The following is a 16,403-nucleotide window of genomic DNA, read 5'->3' as shown; positions in this document are numbered from 1 at the left end:
CAACCCCCAGATCAGGTACTCTGCTCACACTAGCACCTAAAAATAGCAGCATGGCCATGGCGGTATGGGCAGCAGCTCAGGCCAGCTGGCTGTGTAGGTATTCAAGGGTCAGGCGGGACTGCATTCAGGTGCTTAGCCTGAGCCGCCCCATGGGTAGCCACAGCTACAGTGCTAATTTAAAAGGGCTAGCTTGAGTGGAGCCAGCGTGTGCATGTCCACCTGAGCTGGGACCCCAGACATACCGTAAGAGGACCATGGCTCGGCCACCTGAGCAGAACATACAGCCTCCGAACACAGAGACGACCCAGACAGTTGTTAAAGGGTCATGGTCACTTTAAGTGACCTGTGTTTAAAAACAAGATGTCCGTCCTTGTGCTGTGAACATTTCCTCCAAGTATCAGAGCTGAAAAATGCTTAAAGAGCTCCTTGACTTTTCCCATTCACAGTTAGCTTATGCTTTGTGCTCCACTCAACACGGACCACAAAAATGCACTAGTCAGGATCACACTTGCTGTGTGTCAGTTTCACATCCCAGGTCTCAGGCACAGTGCTGCAATGTCTGCGCTGCAAACATGGCAGGGGAGTGCTTAAAAACCCTCAGAAAACCTTGAGCTTTCATCAGGAGGTTATTTCCAAACAAAAAGAATTCCTGGTCACATTTCACAAAACCCAGGTACTGAGTCTCAATGTACCCCATGGGCTTCCTCTGAAGCATAAACGACCGGTTTTCTGGAGATTGAAATTCATAATGGCCACTCCCCATTCAGTCAAGAGGTAAAATGAAGTAGTCCAACACACACATACCCCTGCACTGGGCGGGGTGGGCTACAGGAAATATAGTCTTTATTCCTATTAAAGTGAAAGTTGCTACCTGCCATACACGATAAAGAAGGGGGCTGCAGGAACTAGTTCATGACAGATAGACACTTTTGAAAATCTGAAGGGGGTTGAAAGTCAATGGGAGTTAGGGAGGTTGGGCTCCTAACTTTCAGTCACCTGCCAGAGGAGTTGGGTGTCTAACCTCTTAGGCACTTTCAAAATCCCACTCTGCATTCCTGCTGCAACACATTTTAAACATAGCATTTAGTACAAGAACCAGGAACACAGAAGAGGAGCCTACAAACAAAACCGGCAGTAAGACAGAGCAGCGTCCTCAGGCCTGGTGGCAGGGAAGGTTCCTTGATTCCAGCAGAAACAGCCTACCCCACCGTTCCATCTCCGGCTGCTCTGTGCTAAGTACGGGCACTGTGAGTGCCCACAGAGCGAACCCTGCAGCTTCCCTGCAATGCGTATGCCAGGCACTCTTGGAGCAATAGCTCCAGGTTTATTTCCCACTCCAACAGGCTCCCCTCACTCAGGAAGACTTATTCCAAGTGTCCAAACTGCTGCAGTCAGAGAACAGTCATTAATGCTTAACCCCTCTGGCTCTAACCTCCCCACCAAGCCACTACTCAGTCTGGTCAGACATCACGCTGCACCCTATGACCACCTGTCTGGCCACAGTCCCAAGAGCAGTGCCATGCTGATGCCTTCACCCTCACAACAGCTTCTGATCCTTCATGCCAGTCCCAGTTTCCCCAGTCACACCTCAGAGCCACCTTCTCCAGCAGAACACTCACTGCTGGGCAGATCAGGACAGTTTTTCCACAACTGCAGGCAAATTCCACTGTGACGTGCAGGAGGCCATGGGCCACAGGTCAAGCTGTCTCTAGAGAGCGTTTCCCCACATTGTTCTATAAGGCATTGGTGGGATGAGATCCTTCCAGTTCATGCGCCTTGCATTCCCCTTGGAGAGTCAGTATCTGTATCTCCTCCTGCACTTCACTGCATTAAGCCCATGAGGGTAGAGCAGCTGAGTTTGGTACTTCTTTCCTGACCCAATTATCTCCCTATACCCACAACAATGCCCCTGCCCCCTGGGACCCCAATGGTAGCCCCACACAGTATCATGCTAAAGCATGCAGCAAAAAGAAAGCCCAGTGAACACAAGGCAGACACTCCAAGCACCACCTGGCACAGCAGCTGTGCAGCTGCCACTGGTCACCAAGTGAAACGATGCCAGATTTCGACTGACTAGATGGCACAGGCTTTCTACACCATACAGATACTCAGCGAGGAAGTGTCCTTACATCATAGGCTCCAGCTTTGATTTGCTGATAGAGCTTGTGCTGATCTTCATCCCAGAAGGGAGGGTAACCCACTAGCAGTATGTACAGAATCACTCCTGGTGGGGGGGCAGGGGAAGAGAGAGAGAGAGAGAGACAGACACATATGCTGGGGTTAGGTTAATTGGCTCCGATTACTCCCATCCTCCATCTGTACACCCACTTCAGAGCTGAGGAGAGCCCTCTTCCTGCCCTCTCAACATTCCTTTTCCAGCAGTGTCTGCGCTGGGTCTTTAGTACCTTGGAGGTCTGAACGTGATCGTGAACAAGGAGCAGGAGCAGCCCCAGGAGCCTCCATCTCCCCTCAGCTGCTGGACTTGGTCCTGGCACACCAAGATCAGCTCTGATCCCCAGCTCCTAGGACAGAACAGGCGCATGCTGCCCTTCTACCTCCCCATACATCACAGCTAGTGAACCATAGCTCCCAGCTGCTTCTAGAAACCAAGCCCAGTGAGGACACTGGAGAGCAAGGTTCTACAGGCGCTTTCAAGACTCTTCCATGCTGGCCTCATGCGCTTGCAGGGCAGGAAAGCCTAACACCCAGGCCTGCAGGAATAGGTCTGCGCCACACATCAGTTCAACATCCCCCATGTCCTAGGGCTTTAAACTGATCACTCTTCAGTTATATGTACACTTATGCTTCCTTTTTAGAAAGGCACACCCATGGAGCGAGCATTATAGAGCTAAATAATGGAGCGGTGGCTTGGTGAGACAAGGATGGGTTCTGACTATTTAGACCCCGCAGAAGGCTCTGATGGCTTCTCTGAGCGCAGGACTAGGAGTAAGGAGCAATTGAATTGCAATCCATGCTCTGACATCAGCTCCATCTGCAACCTTGGGCATGTCACTTAACCCCTGTGCCTTCTTTTCCCTGTCTGTGAAAGAGGGATGAGGACCTTTCTAACAGGGGACTGCAAAGAATGGCTGCTGTTTGTAAACAATGCAGTGTCAGGGCAAAGTGTTATCACTGTTATGAGATCTTACCGCATGCCCATATGTCCACTGGTTTTCCATAAGGATCTTTTCTTAACACCTCAGGGGAGAGGTAGCCTGGAGTACCAGCAAACCCTGTCAGGAGAGGAACAACATGGGGCATACACAGTACCCAGCTAGAAAGATCTGCTGGCTCCTACCACAAGATCTGAAAACTGTAAAATTTAACTTTCACAAGCCCATGCTTCCCCTCTTGCCTAGACTTCCCTGAGTTACCTCTGTGGAGGACACAGGAAAGGGAAGGCAAAGGGATGGGTTGACAGTCCACTGGCTCAAAATGCTAGAAGCAAGCTAAGAGTGAGCAGTGAATGGGATCATGTCACCCTCTAGAGCCCAAGTCCTTTTGCCCATGGTTACCTGTGTGGTTTGGAGTTAGAAAACAAACCCTGGCACATGGCTTAGCCAAAGGATGTGAACAGAAACACAGCAGTTGCCATCTCTCAGGAATTTCCAAGGCACTGATCACTGTGAATCTCAATGCCAGTGTTCAGACAGAAAAGATCTGGTTCCTAATTCTGTTCTACCTAGAGAGAGATAAGCCCAGACCCAAACACACCTGAGGAGTCCAGATCAAGGCCTAGACAGTGCAGCTGTCCCCATTTATGCAAAAAGGGGAAACAAAACCCGCAGATCCCAACACTCCTGAGCAGCAGGAAAAGTTTGTATCAGGGTCTGGACTTTGCAGCTGGGGTAGCCTCTGTGACTTAACGGTACTGTACATTTGGGAAGGAAAACAAGAGAGAATATTCATCCTTAAGGCTCATATACGGTCACATTTTCTCTGTTGCTCTCATTTTACCCAGTCCAAAGGCCTCAGAAGCAGGGGTGCTGGGCAAGGAAGGTGTGGCACTGAGCCTGTCTAATAGTTAGTTGGAAGAGGTCAAGCTCAAATAAACTAGACCCTTCCTAAGCCCTGGCATGTACAAAGGAGGCTGGAAGGGGTAGTTAGAAAAGGAAAGGCTCAGATCTTACCAAACCAGGCCTGCTGCTCCCCCTGCACTTCTATAGCCAGTCCAAAGTCGGCCAGCTTGACAGCGGCACTCTTACATTTACTCGCCAGTAGCAAGTTTTCAGGCTGGGGAAAAAAGAGAGAGAAGAGAAAGGAGGGAGGGGTGGGAGAAAGAGAAATCCACATTAATCTCCTTTCCTCAGTGTTTCGATCCGTTTAAATTCAGACAAGGGCCTGTGTGAAAGCAGCCATTCAGCCTAAGGGCCAGCTATTGCCAATGGCCTTGATGATGGAATGGGAGAGCCTCCTTGGTCTGACACTCATCTCATCTCCCTTTGCTCTCATATGCAATGCAAGCACCTCTCCCAGCCCAACCCACACACTCAGCGCTGACACCAGGTGGCGCTGACAGCACAGTCCCTCCAGGACATGATTCCAACACATCCATGCAGAGACAAAAAGATGCAGCAGATACAAGAATCTGCAGTGATGTGGCTCCTCAAGAACATCACACAGTCCCCAAGGCAGTGGACAAGCAAATATGATAATAAGGGCTGCCAAAGAGATCTAATGTGGAAGGCACAGTCTAGTCAGGCAGTAGCTTTACGGAGAGTGCTCTCACCATAGCTCATGCAGTGCTGCTGCTGCTGCTGCTGCTAATGAAACCTCCATTTGTTTGAGTGGTGAACCCCTGTCTACAGGAGTTTATTAATGCTCCCACATCACCCTCTCCACAGATGAGCGACAAGACCTTCCCTGTGCCAGAGATGGGATGCTGCTGCTCTCCCCACATCTCCTGAAAACACCATATACCAGAGATGGAACCCCACATCCCTACCCCTGAAGTATTAGGAAAAAGAATGTCACCCAAACAGAACCTTAGGCATTCGAGGAACTCAGTTGTGTTCTGGAGGCCTCAGCAGGAGAAAGGAGCGAAGGGGTTAAAGTGGCTGCAAAACATTCCTCCAGGCTGAGGCCTTGCCTGCCAGGGCAGCTCACAAAGGGGACCCTGCTTCTAACACATATGCCCTGAAGACACTGGCTGCAGCAGCTCAGCAGGAAATGGAGTTTGTACTGCACTTACAGATAGGAACAGGGGTGTGCTGGAAAGGGAAGGAGTGGGAGGAGCCCAGAACCTCGCCCATGTTGGTCAGGATATAACAAACTACACAGACTGGAGTCTTCAGCAGGCACTAATACGGGGAACAGGGGAAGGTGACCGCCATCAGGACAGAAGGCTGGAAATCCAGGAACTGGATTATCACATTCCTTGGAGGTCATTTGCACAGCAGAGCATCTGTCTCCCATGGTGACTTATAATTGCAGTCCTGCCCCGAGAGGGAGGGGGTGTGGCTCAGTCACCTGCACAGCAGGGATGGGGCAGGTGAGGCATGCACACAAAGCCTATCCCTGCCTGCACTGCGCAGGTGGTGGTTTAGGTGCATGGGGGGATCTGAGGGTGGGATGAGGCAGCAGAGAGGGAGGTCGGATATGCTTAGCCCTCCACTCTGACTGTGCTGCAAGGAGCTGGTGGGGAGTTAGAAATACATGTCCCCTCACCCCTGCCTGAGAGTCAGGCCCCAATTCACACTGGTGCCAGCACATTTCCCTGGGCTGGCGGGGACAGTGCCACTGCAGCTACCACAGAGACAAGCCCAGTGGGAAATCGAGGCTCTCCCTCCCACCCACAACTCACACTGCTTATGTCTCAACTAGGGACGGTGGTGACACTTAGGCTGGGCTCAGCAATTCCACCAATTCCCTGCAGTAATCCACATAGAGAGAAACCCCTTCAGTGGGACTCCAGCTGTGTGTGCATGCCTATCCACCTGCATGTTCTGTAGGCTAGAATCCTGCTGGCTGAAGTCAAGCTCAAGCTGTTACCATTCCCTAACCCTAGAAACAGGTTGAGTTTAGGTGGGTCTTAGCTCATGTGAGTGAGCTGAGCCAGACCTAAGCATGGCCATTTTCCCTAGGCAAGACATATCTGCTGTGATAGCACCTCCTGAAAGCATCCTGCTTCTCCTCTCATTAGTTAATTCATGCCAATGCAATACCCAGGGTTCTACTTTAAAAAGGGCCATGATCAATGTCACTTATCTCCCCCTAGATCTTCACTACAGCCCTGTAGAATCTGAAACCTGTTCCCAAATTTCTCCCCCTCCACATGCACAAGTGCAGTCTTCTGGAACGAAGGTGACCAGATAGCAACTGTGAAAAAACGGGACAGAGGGTGGGGAGTAATAGGCGCCTATATAAGAAAAAGTCCCAAAAAACGGGACTGTCCTTTTAAAAATGGGACATCTGGTCACCCTACCTGGAACACTCTGTAGTTGCAGGGATGCTCAGAAGCCATGGGCCGGGTGTGCTGATTTGCTATAGCAGGGTTAATCCTTAGGACTGGTTTGTAACAGAGAAGGGCAAAAAGCAGAATATCAAATAGAAACACGCCTGAGCTCTGCAGCTCTAGACTACCTGTGGTCTGTTATGGTGGGCAGCTGATGAGGGCTGAGCCCCTAGGGGCCATGTGTTACGCAAAGAGTATGGACTAATTTATTTTTAATAAGGAGAATGACAAAGATTGAGGAGCAGCTGCAGGGAACTGGACTGGGTGTGAGGAGGAACACACTAGCCATCTCAGGAGCCCAGCTGCTGGCCAATTCTACCAGAACTCCCTGGTTTTGGGGAGCCTGTCAGACCTTTGGAGAAGCGAGCAGGAAAGCACAGTGCTCATACTGCAACATACCGACTGGAGTGCAGGCCTACAATGGAAAACGACTCTGCTATCCTGTAGCACAAAGAACCACCTGGGCTTCCATAGAGTCCCTGGCCTTAAGCATTAGCATGCTCAGCGGTCACCTTTTCCACCCTTGAGGCAACCCCTGAGCCAGCATCAGCCGCTGCAAAAGTCATAGAGGTCATGGAAAGTCACGGAATCTGTGACCAACACGCAGCCTTACTCATAAGGCTCTACTGATCAGCTACTAGGAAGACTGGCACATGGGATCATGTTGCATGAGCCCAGCCCAGCCCAATGGCATGTCTTTGGCAATCCAAGTGTGGAATCAATATATCCATGCGCTATGCAAACAGACTCATCCTGGCAGACTAAACACCAGGCCCTCATCAGGCTCTCTAGTGGTAGACCAGAAAGCGTCCTTCACTCTAATGAATTCCATTATGAGAGCCTCTGAATGCTGCGCCCTCCCCAAAGACTGATCTTGGCTCCTCCCCACACCTGGAGCTGCCTTGCAGAGAGGCTGCCGCTGAGCTATGGCTCTATGGGAGCTCACCCGCCCTCTGGGGAAACCCCAAGGAGAACACTAGTGGCTTCAGGAACCTCCATATCGAGCACAAGCATGAATTCCGATTAGTCAGCAACACAAGAGGCAGACATCAGCCACCGAGGCTCCTGCCAATGACACCAACTGCTGTCCCCCGTCTGAGTAGTGGAGGCAGCATTACCTTCAAATCCCTGTGCACGATATCATGCTGGTGAATGTGATTCACGCTCTCCAGTATCTGGTGAATACAGTGGCTTCAAGATGAGCAGAGGGAGAAAAGGAGAGAGACACACAGGGTTACACACACTCTCAGCCTCTAACCTCCACTTCCTCACCCTTCCCAGCCATTGCAGGGGGAGTTCAGAGACTCTGGGCCAGGCCCAGCTGTTATCTACCCCCAAACAGCTCCTCCAACCCCATCATGCCCACCAGCTGCTGCTGCTGCCAAACTACCACAGCTAGAATTTTGTTGCTTAGCAACAGGGTTTCAAAGACAGCTCAACAGTGGGCTTAGACAGCAGGACCTCACTGCCCCCTCCTACCACCACACTGACCCCTTTCCCTTCCCACCTCCTTCCCCTCTCCCCCGCGTTAGGCACCGTGTTTGTTTTATCAGCTGAGGACATGTGTCCATGCATGTATAAGCAGTAGCTCAGGGTTGGGCTAACAAGGCCAAGCCACAGAAACACGCAGCTAGGCCCGGTCCAAGCTTTCACGAAACAGCAGCCTACTTCATCAAGCTCAGGATGAAGAATCTGGGGGCCTGCCAATTAATACAGCTTTCAGAACAGCATTTCAAACACTTTATATACACAATGTGTGAGCTTCCCCGCCCCTCCACACACACACGCACCCACTAGCCGGGCGCCTTTTAAGTACAGATCCCACTTAGGGAGTTAGAAGCTGAAAAACAGACTTGCTCTCTTCTGAGTGCACCGTGCCGCACTCCCCCAGCCTGCAGAAAACCAGTGCCATTCTCGGCACTGATGCCACAGGGAGAGAAGCAAGATGTTATTTACACTTGGCTTGTCAGGGACAATGTTACACCCACAAAATGTGTGCACCAGACACACACAGAGCTGAGACTGCTGGATAGCAGTTCCCGAGCTCTTGGGCTGGAGCAGATGCAGCAGCATTTACGTAGGTGTCATACTGAGAGAGGAAGCCTCTTTGATGTGGAAAGGAGCACAGATTTAAACAGCTCCTGAGGCCAGGCAGTCAGAGCCTGTCTGTGGGAAGTGGGGATGGTCAGCCTCCCTTGACAGTTCACTCTGGAAAAGCCAGAGTGGCCGCCCCGTTGGGAATAAGCAGATGTTTTTCCAAGTCTCAGGGGGCCAGGGTTTCTTTATGGATCTTACAGACTGGAAACGGGTGAAGTTGCTGCACTGTATATCGTTACCCCACCAGCCCCTCCCACTGGAATTGGCAGCATAAGCCACCGGGTCAGATTCTGCGAATATCTCCCCGCTCCCAAAACAAACAAAAAAAAATGTATAATTAGAACAGAGCCAAGCCTGAGCGAGAGACTTTCTGGCCAAAAATGGCAAAAGTGCGAGGTGTTCCAGGCGAGCCAAGCGAGGCGGATTGGCACGAACCTCACTCTCCCAGCCTGCTCTGGAATTCAGCTCAGCTTAGCTTGGCGTGCGAATAGAAAGGGAGGGCTTTGTACTTGCTCAGCAAATGCTGGGCTCTGTGGGCACGGTTCGATCAGCCTAGCTTGAGTTGAAGGAATCGAGCACCCTCAGAGAGGACAAGAGGGCATTGTATAGGCACAGACAAGAAGCAGCCCCCCAGTCTCTCCTCCTCCCTTAAACTAACCAGGGTCTCCCTCCTCTGCCACCAGTGGTGTTCCTCACTACTGCTCCTCATTCCAAGCCCCTTCCAGGGCACAGAGTGGTTGTGTGCAGGCAGGAACAACCCAATCACCTCCTGCCCCTGCTGGACTGAATGGAACGAGCCAGGGAACACCACTTGGTCTGAGACAAACATGCCTGCAACAGCCCCCAGAGCTGTTAAACACATCCCAAGGGCTCTTGGCTCCTAACATCACCGGCTCCCTCAGAAAGCACCTGCCCCCCCGGACTTCCTTCATCTTCAGCGCACAGCGGCCTGTCTCAGCACATCCTGCAAGGGAGTGATGTGTAATGCTGCACTTCCAGAGCTAGGCAGCAGGGAAGGCTCTAATTGAGCCACAGTAGGGGAAATGAGCATTGCCCTGGAAATGCCTGCAAGGGTCACGCTCTGTTCTTTTATGTATGCCACAGAGCAGCTCCAGGAGTGCATTTCACACCCAAAGTGCAGGACCCCGTCACTCCAACCTAGGCACCCCAATGAGCTTGCTCCTTCACTGCTGCACACTTGCTATTCCCGTCTCCTCCCAGGCTCTCCTCATCTCCCCCTCCAGCCAAAGGCAGGCAGGGATAGCTGGAAGGGACAGGGTGGGGATCCATGAAACTTCACCATAGGCCTCTGCTCAACCCCTTCCCACCTCCCCCAGGCCAGAGCTGGAGATCCCATTTCAAATGCCCCCATCTCTGGAGGCAGACTAGGTATCCAGAGCCCACACCTGGACTGATGAGAAATGGGATACTGTCAACCAACAATTAAGGGATGGCCAGACACATCAGGAGCGAGCCCAGTCCAGACTCATTTAGGGAAGCCCAACTGTTCCGGGGTGAAGGTGGGGAACACACAGAGTGGGGACAGGACTTAAGTCTGTTTAAAGTTGAGAATGAAAAGCTTCCCTTCCCATACTGTGCCTTGTGCTTCTAAGCACTTGTCAGCAGAGGCTGTGAATGCTTTATACACATTGGGACAAGAAGCACCCCCATTTTACACATGGAGAAATCGAGGCACAGGTCAGTTGCTCAGAACTGCCTAAGGTGAGCATAAGTTCCTGGTAGAGCTGGGATAAGAAGCCAGTAGTCCAGGTTTCCAGTTCTCTAATGTGACTGAAAACAATTCTCTCTCCTATGCTTTACTCTTCCAAACACACATCGCTGCCCCCCCTTCAGCAGCCAGGTCAGACAGACGCCGCAGGCTCTCCAGAGACAAGCAATGTCTGCAAGGGGGGAGGGCCAAATGCCACATTGAGTCAGCTACACTGAGTCTGTCACCGCTACAGCTGAAAGGCTGCATTAGTGATGAGATGCGGAGGAGGGATTTCCCACATGGGGAGCATTTATTTTACAACACGGCCATGTACAGACACACCGTACTCCCTGACGTGATTGGCACGTAACAGGGAGAGTCTGAGCACAGATTCTTACCTAGCATCAGCTTCACTGTAGTACTCTCTGGCGACGATATCTTCAAAGAGCTCTCCACCAGTGACCCTAGAGGAAACAGGCCAAGGGAGGTTAGGACACTCATGTGCAGCGAGGAGGCACAAGGGGTACACACTCACTCCTGGGATGCCCTCTGCCAGCCTTCCTGAATCTTTGCCAGGGACTATCCCGAGGGAGGGCGAGTCAGGGCCAGAAACCTCAGAGCACCAGATCCCCACTCAGGTCAGAGAGGGCACTGAAAACAGCAAGGGATCATTACCCAAACAGCAGGGCATCCTTGTGCTCACATCCACAGTGCTCTGGGTTCCACTTCCCTAGCAAATAAGCACGGTGGACACCAGCATCTTGAGCCACGTAACTGTAGCCAGTACAGATGCCATAAACACACTGGGTGCCCTCCTTCCCCTCCACCTATTGTATCTGTGGCATGGAAAGGAAACCTGTCCCCCTCGGAAAAAATCTCATCATTCCCTAAAATTAGATAGACACATGTCAGAAACTGCCATACTACATACCTCTCACCCCTAAATTTGCTGCCAGGCAGTTCCTACATCCATCCTCCTACACAGGACCCCTCTGTCCTACTTTCTGACCTCTCTCATACAAGCACCCCATCATCTATTCCTCTCTCCAACACCCCCATCTTGTCCCCTGTCCACCTCCCTCACATGCAGAGTTCACGCTGCAGAAGAAGCTGGGAAGGCTCAACACTACACACAGAGTCATGCAAGCTAGCACTGTACACCAGCCAATATTTCCAATGGTTTAAGGTCCAATGAGTCTTTGGCTCTAGGACACACTGATCTTCACCTCCTTAACCCAGCATGAAACCACCTGTGATTTTGTTGCACAGTGACTATTATCCCTGGAGAGGAGACCAAATCCCTATTTCAGGAAGAGGTTCTTTGTCAGTGGATTATAGCCTTGTTGTCAGGAGCTGGAGTACAGGTTCTGGTGGGGAAAGGAGGGGGGAAAATGGAGGTTCAAGGATCTTTTATTCTGCTCTTAAATCAGCAGCCCACAGCTTTGTCTCAGCCATGAAGCACCAGAGCCAAAGGGAGGCACTTACAGATCAAAGACGAGGTAGTGGAAACCTTCTTCTGAAATACTGTCATGGAGCCGCACTGCAAAAACACAAGCAAGAAACAAGGGACACTTAACATTTTCCATATCTGATCCATCCCACTTGGAAATCCACCACCACATTTCCCCAGACCCCTCCGGCAACCCATTGCTCCCTTCAGCCCCTTCACCTTCATTCTGGAATCTAGAACTCTCCCTCCCACCATACCTTATCCCAAATAATATATGAGCATCCTTCACCTGCTCCCCCTCTAGCACCAGATCCAAGATACTGGTGCTATTGAGGAGAGCATAAAGCACAAGGTTCAGGGGACACACCATGGTCCTCACAATAAGGGGCTTCTGTTTTCAAACCTTATGTTTCAGGAATCCAGTTCAGCCGGTTGCTCTTCCTGAAAAATCTGTTCAGACTGTCTGCTAAACCTGGCCTATGCATTAATCACAATACAAATCTGCTTTTAAAAGTATCTGTCCTACCAACTAGCCTCAAGAGTGCTTTGCGGAGTCAAAAAGAGTTAACAAAAAAATTACTGCCAGTGAGAGCAATTTCTGGGGGGAGATTTCCACCTGTAATTGGACATGAGAAGGTAAGCTGACGAGAACAGGACAGCTGGCTCCAGATGGCAAGAGCAGCAGAGGAGAGGGCTCTCAATTCACAAGCAGTGAGATCAATGGGAGGAAGTCAAGGGCGGGACCTTACAAACAGCAAAGCTCGGCCAGGATTATGGCATGAGAAGGAAAGCTCCGTTCATAACGCTGTGAGACGAAGGTGAGGCCTCAGAGATGCTGCATGTGTGGGGAGGGCAGGCACCAGCAGTCGCCATGCACTGGGGTAGGGGCAGTCATCTACAGGGTACTGCAGGAGTCTAAGCAAGGAGAGAGGTGGAGGGCTGAAAATTCCAGCAGAGCTGGAGTGGAGCCAGCGGCACACAAGTGCAGTGCTGCAGAAGAGGCAACAAACGGGTGTTCAGGCCCAGGAGAGCGGGAAGGAGAAGGAAATTCAGGATCAAGGATGCTGCTAAGGATGTAGAGAAGAGATCTGGGAAGTGAGTCACAGACACACATAAAGGAGCTACGTTGGTGGTTCACAATGCTCTTCCTGGCCAAGGGCAGCACTTCTGCCTTTGATAGATTTGGATGAAGGAAGTGGATCATCACTTGGTCAAGATAGAACGAACATGGACAGGGACAACTTAAAGACATGCACAGTGCGGTGTCCATGCCTATGGTTAAAGGGAAGGCAAAGATGGCAGGTGACAAAGGCAGACAGGAGGATAGAAGGGAGGGCCGAGAATGGAGCTTTGCAAGCACCAGGCAGCACGGGCTGTGGAAGAGCCACCTTCGAAGACAGCCGAAGAGCAGTGTGATAAGTAAGAGTAGAGTCATGACAGGAGGGAACCAGAGAGCCTGCACAGCTAGGAAGATGGAGTGGTCCCCAGCATTAAAGGCTGATCAGAGGAAAAGAAGAATGAGCCTTCCCACCAGTTCAGGTCGTTAGCTACACAAACAAGAGCCATTTCCCTGCTACGGCCCCTGGGGATCTCAGGTGGAAATCAGCCTGGTCATTAGAAGATGACTTAGGAGAGGAGAACCCGTTTCCTAAGCAGCTTGCTGAGGAGGTGCACTCTGGGAGAAGGTGGCAGCTGGAGCCTCAGGGCCAAGGAAGGGCTGGAAAGAAGAGACTGGACGCAGGCAGGCTGACCAGGGGTGACTGACAATGGCAGTAACATAACAAGCAAGGGTTGGGAGACAGAAGAGGGAAGGGTCTGGAAAGAGGAGGAAAGAAAAAGTGGGGGCAGGAGGAAGACCATGAGGAAGAGTGGGAATATACTGAAACTCTCCACTCCTTCAATCCGAGCCCAGTACCGCCCCCCGGCCCACAAGTGCCACTGGTGGGTATTGAGTCTACTTCTCCCCAGCAACGCAATAGCAGAAGCACTCTTTCAAGGTCCATCTTCACTGGAAAAAAAAAAAAAAAAGGTGTGTTCTTAACTCAGGTTAGCTAACTCCAGTTAGGACAGCAGTGAAGACAAAAAAAAAAAAGCTACTTTTAGCTAAGATTTGCAGTTCAAGTGAACACCTGCAGAAGACCAGTCAGTGAACAAGAGCTGCTAACCGGAGTTAAAAGCAGAGCCTTTGCTGCTGCTTTAGCTGGAGTTAGCTAATGCAGTGAGCTAATCCAAATGAAGAGAACCAGCCAGCCAGACACAGCCTGTCTCACTCTGTTCTGGGCACTGCCCACCAAACTGACTCGTACTTTGCAGTCTTGCCATCAGAGCCAGGCTCCTGTTTTGATATTGCCATTAACCTCCACCCTGCCTGATTACTGCTTTGACGTAGAGATTAAATGATTTACTCTCAACGCAACTTCAATTACCAGAGCCTACCAGTTTAATGACATTATCGCCCCTTCCCACCACCAATCAGCATGTAATAGGCAAAAGTCTCCCCAGCCCTCCAGGTAGAGCATGGAGGGTGTTGGTTACTCAATTGGTTAAAAGGGTCTCTGAATCCCCTCTGCTTAGTTCATCATGACTTTTCACGCATCTTGCAATCTTCAGATGACCAACTCCCCCTCTTTCCAGCCAGCTATAGCCCTCTCCTCCACATTGATGGCCTGCTAGAGAGCAGATGTCGCATATCAGCAGATGGGGTGCTGGCTCTAACGAGCTCCAAACATGTCCAAGAGGGATCAAAGCAGAGTAGTTTCTCAGCTTCAGACTTCCCTAGGCAAGGGGTAGATGCACAGAAGTCACAGGGAGAGCAGAGGTTTTTCTTGTTCCTAACAAGGTTCATGTGTCCTGTGAAGGCTGCTAGCTCCACCACCCTTCCCTAGTGCTCTCCTCCCCCACACACTGGGTAGGCCTGACATACCATCTTGGGATAACTCTGCAGAAACCCCAGGACCTTTCCCTAACTCCTGACATGGGGTGTGACAGCACTGCAGAGCAGATGGAGGGAGAAATGCATGTATAGCTGCTGGGGGCAGATGGAGCCAAGAAAAAATTCCAAACATGATATCATAGACAAGAGAGATGGAAAAGATGGATTAGTGCATCCAGGCCATCCCCCTGCAATGCAGGATTGTTCCCTACACAGCATTCAATGGTGCTTTAATTATTCAAGCAATGAAGCTTCCATCGCTCCCTTTGAGACTACCGCAAACCTGCAGCTCCTAGCCTCCTATATCGAACGCAGCAAGAAGTGCATGCTCTGCAAACGGAGCTTTGAGCTGCATTAACAAGGAACCAGGGCACCCAGGAAATACTGGAGCCCTGCAGACTAGTCATGTGAATGCCGAGCACTTCCCTGAGGAGTCCACTCTCGCTCCTCACATCACTCCTCACATCACGCTAACAGAGAGGGACAATTACTTTTATTGGCAGATACAGTAGCCACAAAGAGATAATTCAAACCAAGTTCCCTTCCCAATAGGGCTGTTTTAGCCAAAGGCTCTTCTCAAAACAAGGGAGGGGAGGCAGATAGGGGAAGCATATGATTGCCTGCATCTTGCAGCTGTAGAGTAACACCACCCTGCCAAGGCTGCGTGCTCACAGGCCGTACCATGATTGCATCTTAGGGTATGTTTACACTGGAGCTCAGGCAGACATACCTGTGTAGTTTGGATCAAGCCAGCATGCTAAAAACAAATGCAGACGTGGCAGTGTCAGCAGCGAGGCAGGGCAGCCACTCGCCCAAGTACATACCTAGGGTTTCAGATGGGCTAGTACTCGAGGCAGCTGGTCCATCCTGCTGCTTGCGCCATCGCAGCTACACTTCGATTTTCCACATGCTCACTCAGAGCTAGCGCGTGCCTGTCTACTCGAGCTGGAAATCACACCTCCAGCTCCAGACTAGACATGCTGCCAGCGAAGAGGTCAGAGGTACAGCTGCAAAGACACCTGAGCAGCAGTGACAAGAGGAGGTGAAGCAAGTGAATAAGCCTACCACTGAACAGGGTGGAAAACAGGAATGAGCCACTGAGGCATTAAAACCTGGCTACATAACATGCTAAAGTACCTCACTCACTGGTTACTGAATACTGTTAGAAGTCTTATCTACAATAACAATTGTACCAGCATTGTAACTAGGTCCCTGGACTGGACCGAGTTTGTAGACTGCACAAGTCCAACGGTACCCTCAGCAATCTAAAAATACCATAGGTTAGTGATGCACATACGACCCATAACCAAATGGGCAGGGTAACTTCAATGCCTGGCTACACTGCTGTCTGCAGCCATATCACCTGTGATCAGTTAGATCCAGCAACCTAAGCAGGGCGTGGACAGGTCACTATGTGGAGGACAGCCTTCCAAGGGACATCTAGATACTCAGATAATTACATCCTGCCACCTGAAACTACCTCTGTAGTTTCAACTGTATACCCTATTCTTCACTTCTGGCCCTGTCTATAGTATAACCTTGTGCTATGCTGTTAAACTGCTGCCAGGCACCGCTATAGTTAAGGCCTGGGACTAGCTTACTGTTTTTTCAACGTGCTCTAAAATCTACATGCTTACTCTGTCTTCAGTTGCTCTGCCTCATGGCAATTTGGGTCAGTTCAGCAAACGGTTTCTGCAATACAACCTTCCCTAAAAACGGCCAGGACAACCTGATGTTTCTCCCGTTTTTAACACATTCC

General features: G+C 50.8%; 1 protein-coding gene across 15 annotated transcripts in view; it reads right to left on the bottom strand.

The window, feature by feature from the left end:
- The window catches only part of CAMK2G (calcium/calmodulin dependent protein kinase II gamma), a 163,689-nt gene that overhangs the window by 67,226 nt on the left and 80,060 nt on the right, over nucleotides 1-16,403 (bottom strand). For all 15 annotated transcript variants that reach the window (XM_030569650.1, XM_030569651.1, XM_030569652.1 and 12 more), the window contains exons 4-9: nucleotides 11,748-11,802; nucleotides 10,661-10,726; nucleotides 7,573-7,645; nucleotides 4,131-4,233; nucleotides 3,150-3,233; nucleotides 2,130-2,224 (exon numbers count right to left, since the gene is read on the bottom strand). In XM_030569650.1, coding sequence (XP_030425510.1) covers nucleotides 2,130-2,224; nucleotides 3,150-3,233; nucleotides 4,131-4,233; nucleotides 7,573-7,645; nucleotides 10,661-10,726; nucleotides 11,748-11,802 — 476 coding nt within the window. The remainder of the gene's footprint in view (nucleotides 1-2,129; nucleotides 2,225-3,149; nucleotides 3,234-4,130; nucleotides 4,234-7,572; nucleotides 7,646-10,660; nucleotides 10,727-11,747; nucleotides 11,803-16,403) is intronic.

The sequence above is a fragment of the Gopherus evgoodei genome, chromosome 7 (genome assembly GCF_007399415.2).
Source record: "Gopherus evgoodei ecotype Sinaloan lineage chromosome 7, rGopEvg1_v1.p, whole genome shotgun sequence".
NCBI classification, from domain to species: domain Eukaryota; kingdom Metazoa; phylum Chordata; order Testudines; family Testudinidae; genus Gopherus; species Gopherus evgoodei.
The sequence above is the reverse complement of the archived record's forward strand: the minus strand, read 5'-3'. Positions and strand labels throughout refer to the sequence as shown.